The following is a 20,343-nucleotide window of genomic DNA, read 5'->3' as shown; positions in this document are numbered from 1 at the left end:
GTACGGGACTTTGTTTGTCCCGGACTCCGGTGTAAAGGGAAAAATAAAAAATATTCTGTTTGCGCACAATGCAGTGTCTGGCTGCGTGTTTGTGTGCTGTATGCGAAGGGCGCTAGGACCGCTCAGTTGACAGGGCTCGCACACACGCGTGCGTGTGTGTGTGTGTGTGTGTGTGAGATTTTCTCCGGTGGGCGCGGCTCCCCCAAAATAATTAAATAACATAACCCTAACCCAACCCTAACCCTAACCATAAAACCGAAATAAAGTAACAAAAAAAGTAACTTTATCCGCGGGAAACCCGAAAATAAATCGCGCGCGCGCACGAGGGACCCATGCACGCGCGCGCCCAGTTCTGGATGTTGGCAACCCTACTTACGGGTCCATTTGGTTCCATTTGTACACTCTCAGAGTTACACACCCGTAAGGGGCCATTTCGAAACCCCCTCAAGGAACCCGGAGAGTTTTTCCGGCGAGCCAACATGCACAATATCAGCACCCTGACTCTGTTTGACCAGAATGGAACAGAGCCTTAATTAGTATCATTGGTAACACCTGTGAAGGAAGTGAGGAGATGCCCAATTTCTTTCCGATATGGCTGCTGTGCATAGAGCCAGTTGTGTTCGCATAGGTGCCCGTCAAAGCCGGTTGCACCACGGTGGATTTGAACCCACAACCTCCGTGGTGTTGGGCACGGCAACAGAGTATTTCTATGCTGTGGTATTGATACTGTTATTGATCACCTGGCAGACTTCACATTATAGTGTATAAAGAGTACAAAGCTTCCTCAGACTGAGGAAGAGCCTGGTGGCTCGAAACGTTACTAAAGTCAAATTGCATTTGGGAGCAGCAATACCGGTGTGCAGGTTGTTATCCTTACACACTGTAGCACCCGGCCTATAGGTAGGTCTGGGATGTGCGTGTCTTTTAGCTGTTTATCAGCCTCTCTCTCAGACTTCACATTATAGCCACCAAAACCCACCATATGGACGAAGCCAACTTTGGACTCGAGGATAAATGCATACTGTAGAGAAAGACTGAAGTGGTCACATTGTTTTACTGTGAATTCATAGTTCTTATGTACTCTTCCTCTCTCTCTTCCTGTCTGTCTGTCTGTCTGTCTGTCTGTCTGTCTGTCTGTCTGTCACCCACCGACCCCCCCCCCACACACACACACACGCACGCGCACGCGCACGCGCACGCGCACACACAAGTGGTGGAAGAAGTACTCAGATATTTTACTTAATTAAAAGTAGCAATACCACAATACAAAAATACTCTGCTACAGGTAAAAGGCCTGTGTTCAAAATGTTACTTGAGTTTAAGTGCAAAAGTATTGGCATCAAAATATACTTAAAGTACCGAAAGTAAAAGTACTAAAATGTTTGAAAATAGATCTAAAAGCTCACAACGCGTTGCGATGCGACACGGTGTGAGCTTGTAGATCGGCTATTTTCAAATAGCCTAGGTATAAAATAGAGCTGAAGTGGTTAATGTATGTTTTATAATACAGTAATGTATATCTGCAAAGTAACTATTAACTAAAGTTATCAAATAATTGTAGTGGAGTAAAAGTACAATATTCTCCTCAGAGATGTAGTGAAGTAAAAATAAAAGTATTGAAAATTGGAAATACTCCGGTAAATTAAAAGTACCTCAAAACTTTACTAAAATAGGCTACAGTACTTGAGTAAATGAACATATCACAAACACAGTGGGTTCCATGTAGACTCTGTATCCTCCCCACAGAGAGAGCGATGGAGCCGAGATACAGCAGATATTTCTCTCATAACTACAGTAAGAGATTAAATGCAATGTCAAGCACTAGCTGACTCCTGTGTAAATGGAGCTTAGTCACTGTTATGTCTACCTAACTGCCTCCTCCTCTCCGACAAAATAGAGAGCGAGAGGGAGGATACGGAGAAAGAAAAAGAGAGAGGGAGAGAGATAGCTAAAAAAGAGAGGTTTTACTATTTTACCAAATTAAAGGGGCTACACCATGAATTTCATTTTTTTGGGGGTTTTTAGTATTTTTTGGGCTCCCCAGTGTCTCTTGTACCCAAAAAATATTTTTTTTTAACACTCAGTCATTCATGCTCATTTCATGGATTTCCTGAATGGGCGTGTCTGAACAGGCCATTTCAGAATGGCTGTGCAAGTGATGTCACTTGCACTGATTTTGCATTGACGATGGCCAGACAGAATTGCTCAGTAGCTCCCCCCTGCCCAATAGGACGTTTTGGTATTGCAGCTGAAAAAGCTTGGAATGACAGACAGTCAGATTGTGAGAAAAAATATCTGGATGTTTTTTAGGCTTACAACCTGTTTAAAACGTATTAGGGGGCAATATTTATATATAATATATATTTTTTTAATTCATGGTGTAGCCCCTTTAAATTGCTCACATAACCACATGGATCCCTAGCGTCCAGATTCTGGGCATGTATTATGCATACATTCAAAAATAGCCAAACATTTAGTGAAAATAAGTGAACATTCTGTGAAAATAAGCAGTGGTAGAAAAAGTACTCACATGTTTTACTTAGGTAAAAGTATCGATACTGCAATGTAGAATTACTCTGTTACAAGTAAAAGTCCGGAATTCAAAATGTACATGAGTAAAAAAAGTATTGGTATCAAAATGTACTTAAAGTACAAAAAGTAAAAGTACTACAATGTTTGAAAATAGCAGATTTAAAAGCTCACAACGCGCCGCGATGCGACGCGTTGTGAGCTTGTAGATCTGCTATTTTTAAATAGCCTATGTACAAAATAGGGCTAAAGAGGTTAAGCTATGTTTTATAATGTAATAATTTATATCTGCAAAGTAACTGTAGTAACTAAGTTTTCAAATAATTGCAGTGGAGTTAAAGTACAATATTTGCTTCTGAGATATAGTGGAGTAGAAGTAAAAGTATAGACAATTGGAAATACTCCAGTAAAGTAAAAGTACCTCAAAATTGTACTTAATGATAAAAAATAATAAGTAAAAAACTAAGTAGCCTACTGCTGGTCTGGCAGAAGTCAAGAAATAAGGAGCTGGAAGATAGGAGAAAAAAGACAGTGACGTTTTCCTGTCTTTCCTTCCTTTTCTCTGTCTTCTGAAGACAATAAAAGACTAGGAGAATAGATAAGATGTAGGGGGAAAAAAGAATGAAGAGGTCAACGTTATGAAATGAGACACGGTAACAGACAGCTTGACGAACAGCCATCTTCTTTCTAACCTTTTAATATGGAGCTGTCAGACAGAACATAATGGGTGTCACACAGAGGACGGATCAGTCAATCATCCCAACACCTGTTGCCTTCTCACTTCCATCTAAAAGTCAGCTTTAACCCATTAAGAGCCGGGAACGCATCTCATTTAAAATTTCTTTGGCTATTAAAAAATAGCAGATCTAAAAGCTCATAGCGTGGCACCAAGTGCCGCGTTATGAGCTTGTAGATCTGCATTTTTTGGGGGAAAATCGTGAAAATGTGTGAAAATCTTTGAATATATTTATTTTTAAAGCGAACATGTGTAAGTCAAATCTTTGCTTCTGGGGGTCCCTGGAACAATATTAATATTTGTTGCTGTCCGGCAGAAACCAGCTAACTCCATTTTTTTTCCATAAATCAGGGCCATTGAACACCCTTTACGTCTGTGTGTTGGTAAAAAAAATATTGAACCAATGAAAAGCATTAAAAAGTGCTTCTGACAAAAAACAACTATCTCCATTGGACTTCTGCTAAACCAGCTAAGTCCACCGGAGTTAGCTGGTTTTGCTGACTCCAGGCTCCACCCCCTTTTGACATCCAACCTCATTGTGAGCTTGGAGTTCCATTCAGCTGTTGGCTGGTTCCCGCCGGACAGCAAGAGGTATGCATATTTGCATCGGGCATGTCCAGTCCATATATGGGCATATCATATGCCGATTTGTGCTGACGTGGGGCATGTCCAGTCCATATATGGGCATGTAACTTGAATTTATAGAGTAGATATCAACTATATAAAGTGAATGCAGCAACCAGACGTCTGTGGATAGTACATCGGCCCTCAACTCTCTGAGCTTTCATCTCTACGGTACGTTGTTTCTTTCGCCGTTTGACCTGGTCATTTACCTCGTTTGACCATTACCCAGCTTCCATAGCGCTATGTCTGCTTTGTGTTACAATAAAGGCTGTGGCCAACGGTTTGAGCCCGAAAATAACCCTGACAACGCTTGCACCTTCCATCCAGGGGTCCCAGTGTTCCACGATGCTTTGAAGGGTTGGTCGTGCTGCGAAAGCAAAACCACCGACTTCTCAGACTTTCTCAGCATCGCCGGTTGCGCAACAGGTCCCCACGACAAAGAAAGGCCCCCAGAGGCGGTGAAGCCTGACGTAGCATCATCGGAAAATAAAGACGACCGAAAATGTTACGAGTATACCATCTCCGCACCGAAGCCTCTGGTTATAAGCAGGCCGAGTGGCGACGAGCCGATGGTGAGGCTTCAGCACAAGATCTCTCCTTCTCTGATGCAGGCTCTGGAGAAACTGAAGCCGTCTGATAACACCACGCAGAAGAAAGAGGAGGATAGCAACGAGATCAAGACCGGAACATCCTGTGAAAACGGAGGTTGCACCAAGAGTTTCGAAGGGCCGGGGAGCCACGACGAGGCATGCTCCTACCACGTTGGATTTCCCGTCTTCCACGAAGGGATGAAGTACTGGAGTTGCTGCAAGAGCAAGACGTCCGACTTTAACACCTTCCTCTCTCAAGAAGGCTGCACCACGGGAACGCATATATGGAGGAAAAAAGATACCGGTAAGAAAGTGGTCCCGTGTCGGTTCGACTGGCACCAAACCGGGAGCCAGGTCACCATCTCTATCTACGCCAAGAACTCTAACCCGGATCTGAGCTACGTGGAGGCAAACGGCGTCGCGCTCAACATCCACGTCGTATTCGAGGGGGAGAAGGAGTTCAAGCAGAACGTCAATTTGTGGGGAGTAATTGACGTGGGTAAAAGCGCGGTGAACATGATGGCCGCCAAGATCGAGATCGCCATGAAGAAGTCCGAGCCCGTGTCCTGGGGTCACCTCTATCTCCCTCCCCCTGTTGTTAGCCCGCCCAATGAGGACAATGAGAAGGACAAAGACGAAGTGATGTGACTGATGGCGGTCAGGGCCAGTGTTGCCAGATTCTGTGAGAGAAACAAGCGACCAGGTATAGGAAAACCAGCCCTAAAGAAGCGACTATGGGCCACATGAGCACTTTAACATTATGCATCAGCTATTTGAAAATAGCAGATCTACAAGCTCACAATCGCGATGCGTTGTGAGCTTGTAGAACGTCTATTTTTCAAATAGAATCTTGCGGGGAAATTATAATAAGCAGATCTGGCAACCCTGATCTTTGTGATGTGTGGCTCGTTTTGTGAGCCACACATCACAAAATGATAAACACTCCAACCAGAAACGCATGAGTATAGTTTTAGCATTCGTGTTTTAAATCTCATGAAGAAAAAGAAACGCCGTTCTGTGAGTATGACAACAAAACTAGTGTTCAATGTCAAAGCTATAGACATCAACACAAGAACAGGAAGTGAAAGGCTTATTAAGGTAACAATGTGACAAAATAGCCTACACGAGAGAGAGAGAGAGAGAGAGAGCAGCCTACAGTACATGAGCATGGACCAGCTTTATGACGAGTTTTGTGTATATAATAATTGAAATATAACTGACATAACATTACAGCATAATTGCCTTCGTAATGTTTTGGTCATATTGACATGTCTGCCTAACTCTACGCTCCACACACTGCTGCTTCATTGTGCTTCACAAGAATTCACCAGAATGCTTGTTACATTCAAATCCATTTTTGAATGTAACAAGCATTCTGGCAGACAAACATATGCTAAATGTGTTTTTTTTTTTACTCATGATTGCCTAGATGACTTAGGCAGATGATTTTTCATTTCTTCTTTTCTGAGAACCTTAAAGATTGTACTTAGGCAATTATGCTATGAGGCCAACGATAATTAAACAAATCAAAACTCCTAATGAATTGGTTTTGGATCTTTTTCTTCTTTTTTTAATAAAAACTATACTTCCAGGGCCCTTTTAGGCAGGGGCCGCTGGGCTCAAGCCCATGCATAAATCTGGCAATGATAACGTTGCTCTCGCAGCATCCATTTGGATGAGACGCCCGTGCATGTGTAGACTGCAATAACACCAGTTAGCAGTGACAGGGGGACCAGAGCACACAGGGGAAATTAGTAATGACTAAATTAGGAGAAAACGGGGGGGAGAAGGAATCAATGGCATCTGCACTGGTCGAAAGCAGCACACAGCTCCCTGTGGGACTATTTAAGCATTAATACACACAAAACTCAAAACACCTTGATAAACACACACCTTTGGGAGCGATGACAGACGGTACAAGCAGACATGATGTTGTGAGGTGTGTGACATCCGTTCCTGTTCCCTGTCAGGATGCGGGGAGGGAGGCGGAGGAAGTCGCTAAGACCGTGTGTGATGATCGAGCCGTTGTGACACCCTCAAGGTCGCTTTTAATTCTTTCCTGCCACCGCGGCGTGTTCAGCACATGGCGCCAGATAGGAAATCCTTAATCCGTTAAAACCGGGAACGCACCTGTGTAGCCACTTTAACCATTGTTTTATACTTTGGCTATTCAAAAATAGCAGATCAATGTGCGCAAATCTTTGAATATATATATTTTTGAAATTGAAAGATTTTAACTCAAATCTTTGCTTCTGGGGATTCTAAAGATGTATTCTAAACCCTAATAATTAAATTAATACAAATATCTATGTTGCTATATAATTATATCAGTGGTTCTCAAACCTTTTCATGTCAAGGATCACCCAAAATGATGTGTATTTGGCGGCGGACCCCCCCATTCCAGGGACCCCCAGAAGCAAAGATTTGAGTTAAATGTGTATATACATATATTCAAAGATTTGCACACATTTTCAAGATTGTTTTCCTTCAAAAAGCCCAAAGAAATCTTAAAATGACACACAGATGCATTCCCGGTCTTAACGGGTTAAAACCGACAATAATAATGGACGCCTGACAATGGGGACGGGGCCGCCCTGTGGCGGAGGCCGGGCTGCACCTGGCCAGCTCCGGGTGGAAAAAGGGCCCCCGTACTGTCCTTTTTGAGCAGCAGGAAATTGGTGTCCATATGTAAAGACTTGGCAGGACACCGTGGAAAGGGAATGGGAGGAGAGAGGGGTTGGCATCACGGTCTTGGCAGGTTGTTGAGCGTGGATACCTGGGCGTTGAAAATTGGGGCAAGTTTTCGACCCTTGATAGAGGCCAGTGAGTGACTAATGCTGTCACAGTGACACAGTGAGCAGGTGCACCTAACGACCCACATGCACAAATATACCAGTCTGTTCCAAGTAGGGCTCTTGGAAGCGGTGGTGTAAAGTAACTAAGTATATTTACTCAAGTACTGTACCTTTTGAGGTACAATTTTGAGTTATTTGCACTTTACTTGAGTATTTTCAAATTCAAATACTTTTACTTCTGCTCCACTATCTCAGAGGCAAATATTGTTATTGTTACTCCACTGCAATTATTTGAAAGCTTTAGTTACTAGTGACTTTGTAGATTGTTATTATTATAACAAAACATACATTAACCACTTCAGCCCGATATACTTTTCGGCCATTTGAAAATAGCCGATCTTCAAGCTCTGCAACGCATTGTTTGTGAGCTTGTAGATCGCCTATTTTCAAACGTTTTTTATACATTTGAAAACTGAGTAATGGGACATTCTGCATAATGAGTACTTTTACTTTTGGTACTTTAAGTACATTTTGAAATCTGGGACTTTTACTTGTAACAGAGGATTTCTATATTGCAGTATTGATACTTTTACTTGGATAAAAAAATGTAGTACTTTTTCCACCACTGCTTGGAAGGTAGGAGCACTACATTAAAATGTTTTGTTTGATTGATTGATGTACTTTATTTAGTAAGACATGAGAAAAGTACATGACAGTACATAACAGTACATGGAAGTACAAATTCGCAATACAAGGTCTACTAAACTGGATAGCTCATTAAGCACTTAGCTTGTTTAAGATGAGATCCCCATGCACACAAATCATGTTGACATATAAGAGACAGACAGATATACACACTACTATACAGAATGTCATACAATCAGTTTACAGGTTACTGGCATGAAGGGTGAAAAATATGTACAACAAAAAAAAAAAAAGAGAGAGAGGGGGGGGGGGTAGGTTAGGTTAGGACATGGGGTAGGTTAGGACTTGGACAGGGGCCATTTTTGAATTGCAGCCTCCTGAAGGTGTATCTTTAGGGCATTTTTGAAAGTGAGTAGGGTTTTACACTCCTTTACTCTTTTTGGTAGGGCATTCCACATTTTAGATGAATAGCATGAGAAAGAGTTCATTCCCTTTGTTGTGCCAAATCTGGGTTGAACATGGTTTGTGGAGCTGCCTCTGGTGTTATGATCATGGACTTGATTAACATTTTGGAAGTATTTTGACAAATACAGGGGGATCCCAATGTTGTGGTGTATCTTGAAGACCAGGCCCATAGCAAGTTGCTGTACTCTGTCCTCAACCCTAAGCCATACAAGCCTATCAAAATGATCAGGGGTTAGATGGGTTTTGTAATTGAGGCCAAGAAGTAGCCTTACAAGTTTGTTTTGGGATGTTTGGAGCCTTGTTTTTAGGGCCTTGGAGGTGTTGTGATACCATGAAGTACATGCATAATCATAATGACCTTGTATGAGGGCCCCTACAAGAATCTTCAGAGTATTCTTACTGACTTTACGAACAAGTCTCCACATCCTCCGTGTTATTTTGTGGACCTTTTTGATCGTCTTTTCAGCGTTTTTGTCACCTGAGAGGTTTGCCTCCAAGATGGAACCCAGGTAGGTAATTTCCTCCTTTCTTGTGATAACATTTTCACCCACTTTGATCGTGAAACTCTCAGCCTTTCTAAGGTTAGGGTTGGACCCAAAGAGGATGGATTCAGTTTTACCCAGGTGTAATGAGAGTTTGTTGTCGGAGAGCCAGATGCAGATCTTGTTGAGTTCAGTGCTGAGAGTTTTCTGACCAGCAGAGCCGAGTCATCTGCGAACAGGAACAGTTTGCAGTCGCAAGCTGAAGACATATCATTCACATATATCAGGAACAGTAGTGGTCCTAGTATGCTTCCTTGAGGAACACCACAAGTCACTGGGAGGGGAGGGGACTGGGTGCCGTTTACTTCCACCACTTGCTCCCTCCCTTCCAGGTAGGATCTCATCCAGTTCACCGACGTGTCATCAAAGCCTATTGCTTTGAGCTTATTGATCATAATTGGGTGATTAACGGTGTCAAAAGCCTTCTGGAGGTCCAGCATGACCATGCCGCAATATTTGCCTTTGTCGACATCTTGTTTGATAGAGTCGTTCAAATAGAGAAGGCATGTGTCAGTGGAGTGGTTTGTTCTGAAACCAGATTGGAATTCGTAAATTAGATTTTTTTCGGCAAGGTACTTATCAACCTGTTCATAGACTATTTTTTCCATGACTTTCGAGATGGAGCTAAGAATAGAAATAGGGCGGTAGTTGCCAGGGTCTAATTGGTTTCCTTTTTTGTACAGAGGGGTCACTCTTGCTTTTTTGAAGTCGTTAGGGACCCGTCCCTGTATGATGGAGAGGTTTATTATGTGGGTAATGATTGGGGCAATGGAGGCGGCTGAGTCTTTTAGAAATTTAGCGGGGATGTTGTCGGGACCTGTGGCTCTGTGTTGTTGGAGTGCACTCAATTTTTTAAACACCTCATCTGTTGACACAGGGGAGAGTTTAAAATCATCTTTGCGTACACCCTGTTTATCGTAAAATGAATCAACATACTCTCCACCATGACTCCCAGAGTGAGGGGGTAGTTTTTCAACTAACTCTGAGGCCACGGTCGTGAAGAATATGTTGAGGATTTTACTCACTTCCCGTTTGGATGAAATGAGAGTGTCATTCACCTTGAGGTTTATGTTTGTAAACCTGGTTTTCAATTTCTTGCTGCAGCCTAGTAGGTTGTTGAATAGCTTCCAGAGCTCACGTGGTTTGTTTTGATTTTCCTCAATTTTGCCATCGAGGTAGCTTTTTTCTGCTAACAACAGCATGCCATTAACCTTGTTTCTTAGCATGTTTTTCTCTTTTTTGAGTTTCGCTACGTGGGATTCGAGACCTTTATTGAAGCTTTTGGCAAGTTTGATCCTACTTTTATGATAGTCAGAACACTTTTTGTCTCTGACTTTCATGGTGGTAAGGATATCCGAATTCATCCATGGAACCGAGCGGGTTTTGACCCTGATGGTTTTCATGGGAGCCACACTGTGACGCCTGGTTGGTTGCTCTAAATGCAAGGCAATACTAACGCAATATCATTGTTTCAACCAAGTAAACCTTTATACTTCATTGACCAAGGTCCCCCAGGGGTCTATACTTCTTGGCCCCCTCCTTTTTCCCCTCTACACCAAATGTCTTTGCCGAACATAGTTGATGTACAAGGTCACAATGTGTTGTACGGTATTTTGGGCGAATATGTATCTATAATGACATGCCCGGAATAGGGATGCTAGGGTTCATATGGCTAAGGTAACATCTTTCCTGGGAAAGCAATATATAAACACAGCAGCTCTGTAAGGAGGGGTTGTTTGGTGTCGCCAATGATGGACAATGCTTTTCTATGTAAAACTGTGCTGTAAAGGTCATCCGCTGACATTTGTTGGTGGCCTAATATCTTTCCTGCTGTTTTGACTGCCCTGCACCAGCTTGTTTTCGTTTGTGAATGTCAAATGTCCATACCAGAAAGAGATATCAAACGCAGGCTGACTTGTACTTTTTTCCAAAATGTCATGACTGACCCCAAACCCCTTCAATTTCCTATTTAAAAGTTGTCTTTGACTGGCTTTCTCAAAGAGTCAACGTGAAACTTTATTTGTCATCCGTGTGCCCCTAGATACTTAAAACAGTTAACTTCCAACAGCTTGGGTGTGGGTCTGCATGTCCCTTCGTTTTTTTTTCCCAGCATTGGTTGGCAGGAAGCTGGTTTACAGAATGTAAGCTTGAGCTGCTCCCCTCAGGGCAACGCTGAAAATAAAATGGCAAAAATCTAATTCTATATTAAACCAAATGGACCCTTACCGGGTGGTAACATTTGTACTCTCTCAGAGTTACTGTGGACAGAATAGCCCTGACAAACAAAAAGAACTATAGGGGAGATAATGTGTTCCTAGAGCAATTACACCCCTGTGTGTAAACACTGTGTGTATGTTGTCTTAATCGTTGTACAATTGTGATGTGATGTTCTGTAATGATGTGTTGTTTGTAATGTAATGTATGCAATGTATCTGGTGAGACCAAAGATGATTTCCCGAGACATATGGCTAAATGGAGTGGAGCACATAGAGAATGAAGGAAAGGATCATTATAATATACAATATACCGTATACGGTACATAATGGAACGATGTCGGTTGGGAAAGCATTCCCCTTCATTTACGCAATACTTGCTATCAGTGGTGGAAAAAGTACTAAATGTTTTTTACTTAAGTAAGACTTCCCATTCAGCGATATACAAACCAGGTTGAAGTCGATCGTTCAGACGGTCTTGGAGTTATGCGCGAGACTCCGTGCATAAATAATACTAGGGCTACTCGGGAACGATTGTTGGGAATGCATGCAGTGTTGCCAGATCTGCTTATTATGATTTCCCACCAAGATTTTATTTGAAAATAGCAGATCTACAAGCTTGTAGATCAGCTATTTTGAAATAGCTCAAAGTCGCTGGCCCATAGTCGCTTCTTTTGGGCTTGTTTTCCTAGACCCGGTTGCTTGTTTCTCTCACAGAATCTGGCAACACTGAATGCATGTCCCACCCATGGCAATGACATAATTTACTATGATGTCATATTGATCATGACATCAGGGATCTCCATAATATGCCCATATATGGGCATATCATGTCGGATCAGCGGCTCCGGACACTGCCGATCCAACCGACTTCACATCAGGCACTGCACTCCCTCATACGCACGGCCAATTTGAGGTCGATCGGTCGGACGGTTCTCCACACACACACACACACACACACACACACACACACACACACACACACACACATCTCCATATATGCCCATATTTACTCTCCGCCAGGAGAGTATTGTTATCACTGCGTTTTCACTTTCTAAACATGACACACCGATTGGTCAAGCCTCACGTGACACGTGAAATACTGTGATCTGATTGGCTAGTGACGCCACCGGGCCTATATATACATGGCATCACTCTGACAGTGTCTCCGCCACTGTCAGAGTGAGGTAAGACGGGAACCATGAAATGGCTGCATGGCTGATACATAATTGGCAGATAGGACAGATAGGACATTTATATAGACAGGAGGGATATGACATAGGACACTTATACAGACAGGAGGGATAGGACACTCACACAGACAGAACGGAAGAGGACACTTACCCAGACAGGTTGGATAGGACACTTACATATACAAGAGGGATAGCGACCTATAAATACATGTGTCACTGTGATAAGCCAGATTCCAATACCGAAAATCCGGCCACTAGCTCACTGCCAGACCTTCGAACCGGAAGTAGTCAAGTAGTCGCGGTCCAATTGTTCCTATCTGTCTTATTGGACAGATAGGACAGATAGGACACTTATATAGACAGGAGGGATATGACACTTACATAGACAGGACGGATAGGACAGGAGGGATAGGACACTTACACAGAATGAACGGAAGAGGACACTTACCCAGACAGGATGGATAGGACACTTACATATACAAGAGGGATAGCGACCTTCGCGACCTTCGAACCAACACAAGTCTTCTGGCGGAGAGTTGTGCTCCGAGGAGCACTTTTTCTAGTCTATATTAAAATTGCCTAATAGATGGAGAGAGAGAGAGAGAGAGAGAGAGAGAGAGAGAGAGAGAGAGAGAGAGAGAGAGAGAGAGAGAGAGAGAGAGAGAGAGAATCACGGAGGAAAATCACCTTGGTTCTAACCACGTTCGATGACTTATCTGCGGTCTACAGGGTTTCATTGGCCATTGAGTGAAGTGGCCATATGTGTGGATCAGTCCTCAATGAATGCCTCATAGCGATGGTGCCTGGCGAGAGGAGAGGGTGGGGGGGGGGGTTTATCCATGGAAACAGATGGGCAGGAAAAGAAGGAGAGAGCCGTCAAGCTGAGAAAGGCCTGCTGGGCATCACCTTATGGTGACGTGAATTACTGATGTCTGGCGACGCTTAATGTCCAAACGCAGCGCATTAGCCCTGATTGATCACTTTTAATGCCAAATGAAATACACCCACACGGGGGAGAGATGAGGGAAAAGTCCCTGGATTTAAGTATGGTGGCACCGTGCCAGTTCTGAGCGGGGCCCTCGCTATAAAAGCACCACTGAAATTTGGGGACGGAAAGCTCTACTCCCCGTCAGCAATCGCTTTCTTCACTGTCCGGTTGATAATAATAATAACTAGAAAAGGTGCTCCTCGGAGCACAAGTCTCCGCCAGCAGACTTGGGAATGTTGGGAATGTTCTACTTCTTATGTTCTAATTCTTACAAAAAATAGAACATGTTACTGTGTCATAGTAACATGACACAAGTGTCCTATCCGTCTGTATAACTGTCCTATCCGTCCTGTCTGTATAAGTGTCCTATCCGTCCTGTCTGTATAAGTGTCCTATCCATCCTGTCTATGTAAGTGTCCTATGTAAGTGTCCTATCTGTCCTGTCTGTGTAAGTGTCCTATCCAATTGTTACAGTATCCGCCATTTCTCAGCCATTTCGTGATTATTCCTGTCTTACCTCACTTTGAAAGAGACTCTTTCAAAGTGACACATGTATTTATAGGCCGCTATACGTCACTAGCCAATCAGATCACACTATTTCACCGTATTGTCACGTGTCACGTGAGGCTTGACCAATGTTAGCTTGACATGTGGAAAGTGAAAACAATGTCTCCTGGCGGAGACAATAATGGCCCAATTATTGATGGTTATTTTCATCACTAATTTCATTCCACATAAAATGCTCAATTTCTTAACACTGCACAATTATTTGTTGTCATAATCCATAGAGTGATGTCATAGTGTTTAGAAAAAACGAATAGCAAACATTACAATGACATTTAATGATTTAAAAAATGGTTGCCAGTCATCTCAAGTACTGTATACTGTGAGTTGTAGTAAACAACCTAATGTTTAGAGTTAATTAATGTAAGTTTAACAAGAAAATGGTGATTTCTACTTGGGGAACCACAGCCTTGCATCTCTCCCTGGCGTGGGTACTAAAGGCAATCAAGCAGTATTGAATGCACACATACTGTAAGACCAGGGCTATCAACAGTCTAGTTTGAAAGCAGTTCTGGAAGAATTACAAAGACTTGTTGTTTCCACTTTGGACCACTGGCTTTCCTCTCTGCTGGCACACTGCCCAACTAAGGCAAAACAAAACAGGGAGACAGACAGATCTATCTGAGATTAGGTCCAACCAATTCTGTCAGTATTGGTTGTACGGCTGAATGGTAGTCATTGTGAGCCAACAAGAGTCTCTTCAAGAAGCCCTCGCGTAATAGTGGATGAGAAAAAAAGGATCAGGAGAATAGTGCACAATTTCATATCCAATCTTTGAATAATGTGTGGATCTCTGCGCCTTCAAATCATATCAAAATTAACCCCAGGTCTTGAGGAGTAGTACATTATTGAAAATGAATTTCAATGTGTGCGTGTGCGTGCGTGTATGTGTCTGTTTGTGTCTGTTTGTGTGTACAACACTGCATTCCCCCTGTATCCTATATTGTGCTTGTCTGCTTGCCATCACATTACTGCACGGCGCCCACAATGACATTCATTTATTCAATAATAACCCACTTTTAGCAAGCTGTTCCCCCCACTGCTGCCTCAACCTGCTTCCCTCGGCTTTTAATGGCAGGCCAATTATGAATGGTGGATGGGTACCTAATAGGAGAAACTGTCTCTCGCTGGGCTCAGGAGATGGAATGAGAAACAGAGAGAGAGAGAGAGAGAGAGAGAGGATCGCATCTCCTGTCTATTTTATGCTGATCCCCACTGACAAGTGCGCGATAGCGTCGAGGAATGCTCTCACCTCTGAGATCACAGCTGCAATTATTCTCCAAATCTAATGTCAACTCTCTTCCCCTTCCTCCTCACTGCCTTCCGGCAGAGGGGGAGGCCTTGCTTTCTTCCTGCGGCAGTAAAGCGCTAAAAGACATAATGAGCTTCTCGAGACCGACTGCCAATGTCAAGGTGGAGACGGCAGTACGTGTGGCAGGAGAAACGGTGGAGCTGTCCCCATGGGCTCCGGAAAGAACGGCCAGACGCAAACACAAATTAGAAGCTATGATTAGTTTTTTTTTTATCATAAGCAGCCATAATATCAAGCTTTGGATGTACTTCCTGGGTCTCAGAGAGACCTCATGGGTTTCAGAGTGTAGCACTTAGAATCCACCCACACTCTCTTTCCCTGAAATAGATTGATTCAGGTGAATGACGTAATTTTCGGACTTTGTCGATTTGTACTTCAGCCATGAAGAGAAAAGACAAGCAGATGCATTTAACTCATTGAGACCTGAAGCCGATTCTACATGTCTCCTAAATCCCAGCAGTTTTCTGAAAAACGTATGTTTCTATATCAGTGGTGCTCAATCTTTTTCATGTCAAGGACCCCCAAAATTATATGTATTTGGCCGCGGACCCCCATCAAAATATTTTGTTCCAGGGACCCCCAGAAGCAACGATTTGAGTTAAAAATGTTGGCTTTAAAAATATATATATTCAAAGATTTGCACACATTTTCACGAATTTTCAAAAATAGCAGATCTACAAGCTCATAGCGCGGCACTCGGTGCCGCGCTATGAGCTTGTATATCTGCTATTTTTGAATAGCCCAAAGTGTAAAATAATGCTTTTTAGCTCAAATCTAAAAATGACACAGTTCCAGGTCTCAATGGGTTAAGCCAAGAGACAGTTCGTAATTATATATAGTTACAGTACTTATAGTACATGGCTCATATAGCTATCTATCTATCTATCTATCTATCTATCTATCTATCTATAAATGCATGTCTTGAGAACCCTCCGACCACTTGACTTCAAACTTACGTGCCAAGGACCCAGTGGAGTAATGTGTAGTGATGTGTCGAGTGGGTCAAAGGGCACAGTAATCTCAGTAAAACGTTGCCTAACCCTAACGTATTCCTAACCTTCACTTCAGTAAAACAAATATAAGAATACATGAACCGCTGGGGGGCGAGCAGTCCGCAATAAAATGGGGGCGAGCGTTCCGGTTACCGTTCCCAGAGGCATCGCCCTAGTATTGAAAATTATAGTGCCGTCATTGACTCGGGCGGAGTAATAATGAATTTCATTTTTATAGCGCTTTTTTAAGTACTCACTTACTCAAAGCGCTTTGCAGTGGTTCATTCACACATTCATACACCGATGGCAGAGGAAACCATGCAAGGCACCAACCTGCTCATCGGGAGCAATTAGGGGTTCAGTGTCTTGCTCAAGGACATTTCCACACTATAACTCTGGGGGAGCCTGGGATCGAACTGGGCCCATCCGCGGCCGCTCTGTTGGCCACTCTACCCCTGAGCCACTGCCGCCGAGTACACTGGAGCAGCTTATGCCTTGTTTACAATGTTATGTCACACTTACAGTAGAACTCACAGTGTGAGTATCAGTGCCACGCCATTGGTCCGACAGCCCATCATTCAAAAACGGTTCCTAAAACTACAAAAATCGAGGTCCAATGGCTTGTTTTCTCCCGAACAGACGGCCATTGCTGTCTCTCACACACACACACACACACACACACACACACACACACACACACACACACACACACACACACACACACACACACACACACACACACACACACACACACACGGTTTGTTTGTTTGTGTGTGTGTGTCTATCTACAGTCTACAGCTGTTTTCATCTAGATCAAACAGTCATAATGTGCAAATATACATCTACTCGTGTCTGTGGTGATAGCAAAAGTCTTTGTGAAACTTTAATATTTATTGTAACCAAATAATCGCAATTGTGGCCAAAGAGCTTGTAGATCTGCTGTTTTCAAACATTTTAGTACTTTTACTTTTGGTACTGTTTGATATTTTGATACCACTACTTTTGTACTTTTACTCAAGTACATTTTTAATTCCAGACTATTACTTGTAACAGAGTACTTCTACATTGCAAAATTGATACTTTTACTTAAAGTAAAGCATTTGAGTACTTTTTCCACCACTGTATGTTAGTGTATTTTGATGTGCAACCGTGAAGAAGCGGTTTACAATTATGCTTGCTTTGAAGTCTGCCAAATGGCAAAAAATATAAAAATAGCTAGTTTAAAGTATGCACAGCAAGTGTCCTCCATGCCCCCCCCCCTAAAAATCGCCTATGGCAGTGTGCCTGGTTTTGCAGTTTCGACCGCTACCACGCTGTTATATTTTTGTATAGTTTGTGTTTGTGTACACCACTCACCACTTAGCCCAGGATGTTTTTAATGTGAAAAGGGAGTGAGTCAGCATGAGACAGGTGAAAACAAAACAATGGTCGATACCTTTACTTCCATTAGGAGGCAATCTGAAAAGGGGGAGATAGGACTTGACACACACACACTCACACACACACACACACACACACACACACACACACACACACACACACACACACACACACACAGCCGTCTGTAATCTAATCTCAGCCGTGGAACGCTAATACATCACAATTACCCGCTCGGTCTGGACGCTGCCATTAGAATTACATTGTCTCCATTACCACATCAAGTAAGAGTGAGTGTGTGTGTGTGTGTGTGTGTGTGTGTGTGTGTGTGTGTGTGTGTGTGTGTGTGTGTGTGTGTGTGTGTGTGTGTGTGTGTGTGTGTGTGTGTGTGTGTGTGTGTCAGAGAGAAAGGAAGAGACCCAGAGAGAGGGTGAGGCAAAGTGCAGGCCTTTGTCTGTTTGAGCATTGAGGAGCTCTCCATCTCGCCACAGTCTGACATTTCATATTCAATTACGTCTTCCTCACATCAGTGGGACGGCGGTGTGCGGATGCCCAGTCAATAACGGCCCTGATCACTCGTCTGAGGTGCAGAAGGGCATTGGTGACATCTAGATTGTTAGCAGCACCCTCACAAGAGAGGCTGGACAAGTATCTTCTGGGCAGAGACGGACCGAAACGGGGAGTAAAAAAGGGAGGGGGAGAAAGAAAGAAAGAGGCTGATGAAGAGGGAGACAGAGAGAGGGGGGAGACGGGAGAGGGAGATGGCAATGACAAGCCTTGAGAAAAAGTAGACAGATTGTTATTTCAATAAAGACGTTTGCACCTGCAGACACTTGGCATTTCAGCAGTGGTGGAAAAAGTACTAAAATGTTTTACTTAATAAAAGTATCAATAAATATAGAAATACTCTGTTACAAGTAAAAGTTCGGATACTCTGTTACAAGTAAAATTTAGTAAAAGTACAAAAGTATTGGCATCAAAATGTATTTAATTACCAAAAGTAAAAGTACTCATTGTGCAGAATGGCCCAATTCAAGTTTTCAAATGTATAAAATCTTTTGAAAATAGCAGATCTACAAGCTCACAATGAGCTTGTAGATCGGCTATTTTCAAATGGCCGAAATTTAGGGCTGAAGTGGTTAATGTATATTTTGTAATAATAAACAAAATCTACAAAGTAACTAGTAACTAAAGTGTTCAAATAAATGTAGGCTACAGTAGTGGAGTAGAAGTAAAATAATTGGAAATTGCAAATACTCAAGTACAGTACAAATACCTCAAAATTGTACTTAAGTAGAGTAGCCTACTTAAGTAAATGTACTTTTATACTTTCCAGCACTGCATTTCAGAATGTGGATATGACATATTCCAGCCTCTGCTGGTATCCACTTGGGCTTTCATCTAGAGGCTTGTGGCCTTTTTACAGATGACAAGAGGTGCATGTTATTTAGTATGGCATGTTAAAGTGCTGAACTTAGACAAATTCATGCATTCAATGTGGTGGTGGTGGGGGTGGGGATCTTTGTTAGCTCCAGTCACTTGGAGTTTACCATTATGTGTTTGTAGTGTTTGATATGCAGAATCTGAACATACAAACACACAGAGACAGGACTGCCTTTTACTGCCTTTTACGTGTGTCCTTTCAATGATCATCCAACAGCTGTGTGCATTTTCATCACAAGCAATTATCTTCATCACATACACCTGTGTCGTAGATCCTGGTACATGCTCTCCAAATACAATGAGTGGCACTGGACACTACATCCCTCCCCTTCTTAGATGAAAGCCATCACCACTGAGGAATGCACAACATTATTCCAACTAAATCTGTTATACTCAAATAACTTTACTCTTCAATAATCCCAGTTTCAACAAACTATAGTGCCACCACTGAATATCCTTAGCATGTGAACTGAAAAGTATTATAATTCAAAACAAATAATGTTTTACACCAAAGATAAATGTACACAGAATAACAACATGATGACCCTTGACCCACCAACTACGTTCAAATTTAGCTTCACCACTGAGTGTTAAAGTTCTGGTCACACACGAGTTGGACCCACGTTGTTACACAAAACATTCTCCCCAGACAATGAGCTATGTTCTTTTAGTTTCACACGTACGCCCATGAAAACCATCCCAAACCTCCTTTGTCCATTTATCAAAAAACATAACAAAGGTCTTTTGGTCATTAAAAAAATGCTGATAAAAAAATATTGCCCCTCTATTATTAACATAAATCATCTTTGTGTCTGTATTCTGGCCTATATTCTTATAATAAGCTATCCTTCCAGGGAGGCATTAGCAGGCCAGGGCTGCTCTGATGCATGGGCCATCGGACAAGCAAACACTGCACAACTTTACTGCTTAATTAGCAAAACAAACAGAGAATTGAATAAAAAGGAATGGGAAGGTGACACTAGGCATTATAAACATGCGCACACGCCTGCACGCCCAAACAAACACGCAAGCACACTTGCCCTGTTCAAGTAAATATACTGCAGTAGGAGCAATTTGGAGGGGAGAAAAAGCGAAAGATGGTGGGTTAGGCCACATTATTGTCACCACTAAACCAAACCCAGTGCATATTGATACAAAATGACATTCATGTGAGGTCCTTAAAGACTGACCTCATCTCGCTGATGTGCATAATGCTCTAGAGCAGTGAAAACCACTAGTCTAGTCTTTATGCAAGTAATGTGGAAAAGTATACATAAATAAGAACATTTATATGTTCCATTTGTACCAGATTGAAAGTTAAAAAATGATTTTTTT

The 20,343-nt window shown here is 42.5% G+C and overlaps 1 protein-coding gene across 1 annotated transcript; it reads left to right on the top strand.

Moving 5' to 3' along the window:
- Positions 1-4,131: 4,131 nt before the first annotated feature.
- On the top strand, positions 4,132-5,127 carry LOC311057231 (cysteine and histidine-rich domain-containing protein 1-like; the record flags this gene model as incomplete). The annotated part of the gene is made up of 1 exon (XM_084074180.1): positions 4,132-5,127. The coding sequence occupies one exon, from the start codon at positions 4,132-4,134 to the stop codon at positions 5,125-5,127; it is 996 nt and encodes a 331-aa protein (XP_083930306.1).
- Between the last annotated feature and the right edge of the window lie 15,216 nt (positions 5,128-20,343).

Source organism: Gymnoscopelus microlampas, assembly GCF_963454915.1.
Source record: "Gymnoscopelus microlampas genome assembly, chromosome: 12".
NCBI classification, from domain to species: domain Eukaryota; kingdom Metazoa; phylum Chordata; class Actinopteri; order Myctophiformes; family Myctophidae; genus Gymnoscopelus; species Gymnoscopelus microlampas.
The sequence above is the reverse complement of the archived record's forward strand: the minus strand, read 5'-3'. Positions and strand labels throughout refer to the sequence as shown.